Source organism: Rhincodon typus, chromosome 12 (genome assembly GCF_021869965.1).
Source record: "Rhincodon typus isolate 14 chromosome 12, sRhiTyp1.1, whole genome shotgun sequence".
In the NCBI taxonomy this organism is placed as follows: domain Eukaryota; kingdom Metazoa; phylum Chordata; class Chondrichthyes; order Orectolobiformes; family Rhincodontidae; genus Rhincodon; species Rhincodon typus.
The window spans coordinates 63,912,722-63,920,505 of record NC_063343.1 but is presented as its reverse complement, the minus strand read 5'-3'; the positions used below and the strand labels follow the sequence as shown (position 1 = coordinate 63,920,505).

General features: G+C 42.8%; 1 protein-coding gene across 1 annotated transcript in view; it reads left to right on the top strand.

Moving 5' to 3' along the window:
• Positions 1 to 3,800: 3,800 nt before the first annotated feature.
• LOC109924570 (platelet-derived growth factor receptor beta-like) overlaps positions 3,801 to 7,784 on the top strand; it is a 92,384-nt gene continuing 88,400 nt past the window's right edge. The window contains exon 1 of the mRNA XM_048603487.1: positions 3,801 to 4,366. Coding sequence (XP_048459444.1) covers positions 4,323 to 4,366 — 44 coding nt within the window. The 5' untranslated portion in view covers positions 3,801 to 4,322. The remainder of the gene's footprint in view (positions 4,367 to 7,784) is intronic.

Here is a 7,784-nt window from a genome sequence, read left to right as displayed (position 1 = left end):
CTCCTTCGTGGAGTGAAGTGACAAAGCAGCAGTGCTCCAAAAGCTTGTGATTTCAAACAAACCTGTTGGACTATAACCTGGTGTTTGTGACTTCTGACTTTGACCAACCCATTCCAACACTGACATCTCCACATCATAGCAACCATGGTCTGTGTGCACTAGTGGATAGTAGTGCTAATTTGTATTAACCTGGTTTGAATGTGAGTGAGCTGTAGAGCTCACAGTCAAAGAACGATCCACTAGACACCCTGGAGTTGCAGGTAAAGGATTTCTACTCTCTTCCTATTTTCTATGTTTCTACGTACTGATTGCTAAAAGTCAGTCAGCAAGCCAGTTGAAAGGAAACCTACAAAGCCAAGAATCTCAATATTGCCTTCTCAACTATCAACGTCAACACTACCAGAACTGCACAAAGTAAAACCTATAATGTTTCACTGCTTCATCTTCCCAAATGGCCCAGAGACCGATCTGTATATCTTATAACTTTTATATTTCCTTTTTAATCTATGGTATGTGCATTACATTATTATCTCTTCTCATAATTCATTAAGAATAAACTCTCTCTCATTAACTCAAGAGAGCCTGACTAAATTTGTTCCATTTTAAAACACAAGGATTCACCTTATAGAAGCTTATAAAATCATGGATAAGATGAATAGCCAAGGTCTTTTGGCCTGGGCAGCAGAGTCCAAAACCAGAAAGCATAGGTTTAAGATGAGAGGGGAAAGATTTAGAAGGAACGTAAGGGGCAACCTCTTCACGCAGAGGGCGATGCATGTATAAAATGAGTTGCCAGAGGAAGTGGTAGAGGCTGGTACAATTACAACATTTAAAAGGCAACTGGGTGGGTACTTGAATAGGAAGAGTGTAAAGGGATATGGGTCAAATGTTGGCGAATGGGACTAGATTAATTTAGGATATATGGTTGGCATGGACAAGTTGGACCAAAGGGTCTGTTTCTCCGCTGTACAGCTCTATCACTGACAAATCCACTTGGTCTGGGAGAAAATTATCTGCAAAGAAGGGGATTATTTTTAATTAACCTTGTGGCAGCAAACCTAGGTGAATAAGGAAGGGGAGCCAGTTCATCCCTCCCTCAAGCGGGAGTTTGACAGTTTGCAGTATTCCATCTGGATCCGTAATAAAATTGGGCGGCTTCCCCTGGAGAATGGTTGTAATAACTTCTAAAGCATGTTTCAGGACATCAGCATTCCCAAAATGCTAAACACCCAATGAAGTACTTTGGAAGTTGCAATATAGGAAAGATGATAGTCAACTTGCACACAGCAAGCTCCCACAAAACAGCAATGTGATAGGTGATCAGATGATCCATTGCTTTCTCACACCTCTGTACCATGGTGTTCATCTTCATCTAAGAAATGCCTTGGAAGCCCCTTGAAACTTTGTAACCCATACTGTTAAGGGGATGATAAGCAGATGTGAACAGGGTCTCTCTGGATTCTGAGAGAGAAATTCAGAACCAAATTGTGAATCAGGTGCTGGCACAATTTTATCTTTTTCTTCCTAGAGACCATTGCTTGTTAATGGAAGCAAAGTCTTGATAAATTATGTTAACAATTAATCCCTTTCATTTCGGGGCACAATGGCAACAGCACACATCATTTACAAGTATCACAGCAGCAACTCGTCAGGGGTCCTTTGATAATAACTTCCATACTACATACACTATTGCCTAGAAAGTCAAGGACAGCAAAAACAGAGGAACATCACAACTTACAAAATCCCTGTAGAATCCCTACAGGGCGGCAGGAGACCATTCAGTCCATCAAGTCTACACCAACCCTCCAAAGAGCATCCCATGCACATCATCCCTGTAATCTCACATTTACCATGGCTAATCCACCTAGCCTGCACACTACAGGGCAATTTAGCATGGCCGATCCACCTAACCTGTACATCTTTGGACTCTGGGAGGAAATCAGAGCACATGGAGGAGACCCACAGAGCCATGGGGGAGAACATGCAAACTCCACACAGACAGTTAACCAAGACTAGAATCAAACCCAGGTTCTTGGCTCCGTGAGACAGCAGTGCTAACCACTGAGGCACCATGCGACTTGACACATGCACAATCCTCATTTCAAAACATATTGGTCCCTTCTTCATCAAAGCCAGGTCAAAATGCTGGAATTCCAACAATGCTGTGGGAGTAGCTGTACCACTTGGACTTCAGTGGTTTTAAGAAGTAGATCAATTACCAACTTGTCAATGGGAACTCACACACTCTTCTCCTGGCTTCCTAACATTACAAACATCACTGTCCAACACTTCCACTGACTGATGAAAACCCCCGAGCTGGTTGAAACGATCTGGGCTGAACCTACTTACCCAATTGCTGATGACCTGTTCCATCTAGCCATCCTACATGGAGCAACCTTTCTGAGCCAGATCCACCAAGACACATCCCTCGGGCCAAGCAATGGAAGCCATGAACAATTTCCTTGTGACAAACCCCATCTATCAAATGTGAACTACCATCACAAGAGTGGTCTCAGCTAAACAAGTTCAGAACAGGTCAGCGCCCTTTTGCAGTCAACCTCCATCACTGGGGCCTCTTCTGCCAGTTGTGGAGAGACTCAACCAATGCTGCATATTATGGAGGAATGTTCAATCTTCAACCTAAAAGCAAGATCAATAACCTTGAACTTAGCAAATGAGGAGGCTATCACTTGGCATCAGGTTTCGCATTTGTTAAATAAATGCGAAATGAAGGATAAGCAATAAATGCTAGTCTTGCTAAAGTCACGTACATTCCAAGATTTTTAAAGTATGCTTTCATCAAACTGACTGTATAACTAATTCAGAGATAGTAAGAACTGCAGATGCTGAAGTCAGAGATAACACAGTGTGGAGCTGGAGGAACACAGCAGGCCAGGCAGCATCAGAGGAGCAGGAAAGTTAACATTTCTTACCTGAAACGTCAACTTTCCTACTCCTCTGATACTGCTTGGCCTGCTGTGTTCCTCCAGCCACACACCATGTGTAACTAATTGTCCCTCTGCAATTAGCCGCTATTATCAGTAGAGGTGCTGTGGCGTCAGAATTTACAGCGTGACATGTTTACATGAAGTTTTTCCAGCCTCTAACAAATTTAAAGAAACAACAGAACAGAAGTGTGAATTCAGCGGGCCTGGCAGCATGTGTGAAGAAACAATCAGAGTTAACGTTTTAAACTTTAAACTGCGAAACTTTAACTCTGATTGATGCTTCACACATGCTGCCAGACCTGCTGGGCTTTTCCAACAACTTTGTTTTTGTTCCTGATTTACAGCATCCGTAGTTCTTTCGGTTTTTATTAGTTGTGAATTCAGTGCCTGTTAAAATGGGGATTGCACGGGATATGTAACCTTGATTTAATAATGTCATCTCATTTTACCTAAAAATTGCACATACTCCCGACTCCCAAGCAAAGAGTAATTTAAATACTGCAGGCAAACCAGATTAAACTATTCGTTAAAGACGTTTCCTTTAAAGAATATTGGAATTAAAGTCAAATTAAGTTTGACTTCCTGAATAGGTAAGAGAGAAGTAGGCACAGGGCAACATTCCTTGCTGACAGAGGGTTAAAATCAGGATGGACTAGGAATTTATAAACTCACCACAGTCCTTAATTTCTTCCATATGTAACCTTGTACGTGTCAGTATCTCTCTAACCAGGGGCTATGCGTTTTAATCTGTGATTCCAGTCACTACATTTTGTTAGCAATGTGCCTCATCTCGACATTTCGTGTCAAACTGTGTTTAAGAAAGAACTCGCACTTGGTACTTTCGAAGGGATAAAACAGCACCGATTGGCTTATAACATACAAGACTAAAGCGAGAGAAGGTTTGAAGTCGATTCATTGACCGTGAGTCAACTCTTGGCGTGGAGAGGCAGGGCTCTCGACATCCTTTTTAAATCCCACACACATAACACAAAAAAAAAGTTTGGGCAAATTGCCAGACTGCAAAGGGAATTGTCTCAGAGTTGGAGCACTCAAGAGAAAATCAGTCCTGCTCTCAATCCTCCCGTCCCAGCACTGAAGTGTTTTTTCCCCGATAAGTTCCAGGAAGATTTCCTTTCTGTTTCTCTTTCGTAATGTATTTTTAAAACACACACGGGGCCGTCCTCAACCAAACTCGAGCAGTTTCTTGCCTCTCCTGCTGAGTTTGCTCTTTAAAAAAGTCTTTGGAGAAGCATTTTTTTTCCTGTGTGTGTTTGTCCCCTCCTCCCCCGTTACAACCAGGCGATTCTACAATAGAAGGCTGAGACTGGGCTGCCTGTGTTATTCCAGACCTCTTCCCTGCGCCTTTACTGAGGAATGGACTCCCTCAAAGGCAAGTTTCCCACCGCCGAGATCTCCAGGTGAGTTCTAATCTTGCTGGTCATTCTGGACTCAATTGCTGTGGCTTGTCCCCTCAAGTTTTGTGGAAATGGGAAACTTCTAAAGATTAGTTGGATTAAGAATTTCCTCCTTTGCATTTCTTAACCCCTTGGTGTCTACAGGTCAGCTCCACTTTAGGTGGGGAGCGACTTTTGTTCTTTTGGTCACAGATGTCAGGGAGTCTTGAAGATTCAATAGGAGACTTCATTGCAATGGAAGGGGTGCAGAGGAGATTCACCAGGATGTTGCCTGGGATGGAGTATTTCAGCTATGAAGAGAGGTTGGATAAGTCTGGGTTGTTTTGCAGAAAAGGCTGAGGGGCCCTCCTGATAGAGGTGCATCAGATTATGAGGGACACAGGATGAATAGAAAGCTGCAGTTCTCCTTAGTCCAAGGGTCAGTAACAAGGGAGCTTACGTTTAAAGTGAAAGGCGGGAGATTTGAGGAAAATCCTTTTACCTAGAGTGTGATGAGGGTCTGGGATGCAATGCCTGGGAGGGTAGTTGACGCAAGAAAGCTCACAACCTTTAAAAAGTACTTGGGTGAGCACTTGAAATGTCATATTATTCAAGGCTGTGCAGGAAAGTGGGATAAGTGCCCATTTAGATTGGCCCATGCAGACTTGATGGGCTGAAGGGCCACTGCTGTCCTGAATGATTCTAAGAACCAGATGAGGCGACGAGAAATGTTATGGTCAGGAGAGTCCTCCACTGGCCTGAAAGGGAAATGGAAGTAGATTCAATAAGAAGTTGGAAGTTGGATCAATATTTGATAGAGGTTTAAAAGGCAGGGCTATGAGGAAAGAATAGAGAGAATGGGACAAATCCAACATCTCAATAAAAGAGGATGTATAGGTATGTTGGGCCAAATGATCATTGTCTATGCTGACTGGTTCGATGACACAGTTCCTCATTTTATTAATGTTAGAAGCTGCAATGAATTAGTGGAATGTGCAGAGTCGGCAAGAGGACAGAGTTCCTTATATGCATGTTTCTAACACAAAAAAAATTAGATCTGATTTTGATGATGGCTTTAATTATTTGCATTCTTCTGCAAATTGTCATCTTCTTCCGCCAGATCTTCACGATGAGTTTGCCTGGTTTTTTTTTCTTTCTCTCTCTCTGCCTTCGAAACAGGAAAAGGGAGTTTTTAAAAGTCTGTTGCTGTATGAGTAAAAGGTCTTGTCATGAGCTTGGCGTGTCTCTGTTGGGATCTAAGTGTTTCACTGGAGATTATTCCTGGAGTTTGGCAGGCACACAGAGACAAGGTCTGGATGCAGGAAGTTGAAATGCTGGGTCACATGTTTAGGCTGATATGTCATGGATCCCAAGCTATCTTCACTTCCTTACCCTATTACTTACCTGTTGATGGGAAGTTGAAAGTGTTAAATACTCATGATTGAGAAATAAAGATCCTCAATGTGCTGGTATCTGAGCAAAAAAGCTCACTAAGAGGCATACATATGACATGTTCCTCAAGGTGGAGAATTTGGGACAAATAGCATGCATTATCCTCAGAGTGAAACCACTTCGATCAAACTTTTGATCACTTATCCTCGGATCTTCTCAACTGGCTCAGATATGGGAAGACTATGGCACTGGACTAGCAAGCTAGAGGATCAGGCTTATTCTTTGGGATGCTGGTTCAGATCCCACCAGGGCACGTAGTGGCCTCTATATTCAATTGATAAGAAATAAATCTTGAATTGGAAGTCAGTTTCTGAAATAGTGATCCATCTGTATTACCCTGAGAAGGTGATGGTGGTGGCTGCCATCTTCTTGAACCATAGTAGCCCACGTTGTGTCTTTTTGTAATAGGCTTAACATAAGCACTAGCTTGTTAGGCCATTTCACAGGGCAGTTTAGAGTCAACCACGTTGGTAGAGGAACTGGGTAAGGACAGATTTTCTTCCCTAAAACATAACAGTTGCGTTTTTTGTGACATTCCATCGGCTTCATGCTCACTTGTGCCAACTTATGCCATAAGTTTATGTTACATTAGATTGGTGATTTGTTTTATTTATCTATTTCTCCATGCATATATTCTCAAAATGGACATGCTTTAGTTTAAGACAGAAACTACAGGAGGGGAACCAAGGCTAGATTCTTACTGGAGCTCACAGTGATTTGAATCATGCATGCAGCATGTTGTATGATGGAATGTGGATATGTAACTGATTATGTTACTCTGATATCAGTAGGGCAGAAGAACAGACCAGACAGAAGCCTGTAATAAAACAAGTGGAAGATATACACTCGAGAGCCACATTCAGTTATCTATGCAGACATAAATGTAAATAGAGTGTTAATGTATTGAATAAAGTGAGAGAGCCTTACTCTAACATAACAATAAACAAACGATATGAGTGACGAAGAGTGGCAGTCTAGTACAAAGGGAGCAGTGTCAAAGATTGTGTGTAGAAACCCAATACCCAAAAAAGGCTTTTGAAGCTTACAGAGAACAGTAATAATGTGAAAGTAAGTTACAAAGAAAAACACCAGCAGAGATGCTTGTGGTAGGATTATGGCTACCAATAGAGTGGTAGCACCACAGAGGAGAGACGTTGGAAGAGGATAACAAGGTCAACTGAGTGAAAAAGTTCAGAGAGAGAGGGAGAAAACACCATAACAGTCACACAAAATTTTATTGTGAAATTATGAATGTTACACACTGGATAAATGTGAATTAAATCAGTAAATGACCTAGGAATCAGCAGGGAGTCGGTGTTAATTGATCCAGCAGACTGATCACAAGAGAGACTGAGAGTTTGGAGTATGTATTGAATGGGACAGGATGTAATCAAGGAGATACCTGGAGCACAGTGGCTCTAAAACCATGCAGTATCCTTTGAAGAGGCCGTTATAGGGCTAAGAAGGAGGAAGGCAGCTGAGTTTTGAGACTGGGGAGGAATAAGGGGGCTGTGATGAAAATTTTGAGTTGATCGAATAGAACCTGCCAGACTTGTGAAAGGAATTAAGGAAAGTTGTTCCAGGAAAATTCCTAGATAACAAGGTGTAGAGCTGGATGAACACAGCAGGCGAAGCAGCATCATAGGAGCAGGAAGGCTGACGTTTCGGGCCTAGACCCTTCATCAGAAAAGGGGGAGGGGAAGGGGGTTCTGAAATAAAATAGGGAGAGAGGGGGAGGCGGATAGAAGATGGATAGAGGAGAAGATAGGTGGAGAGGAAACAGACAGGTCAAAGAGGCGGGGATGGAGCCCAGTAAAGGTGAGTGCAGGTGGGGAGGTAGGGAGGAGATAGGTCAGTCCAGGGAGGACAGACAGGTCAAGGGGGCGGGATGAGGTTAGTAGGTAGGAAATGGGGGTGCGGCTTGAGGTGAGAGGAGGGGATAGGTGGCAGGAAGAACAGGTTAGGGAGGCGGGGACGAGCTGGGCTGGTT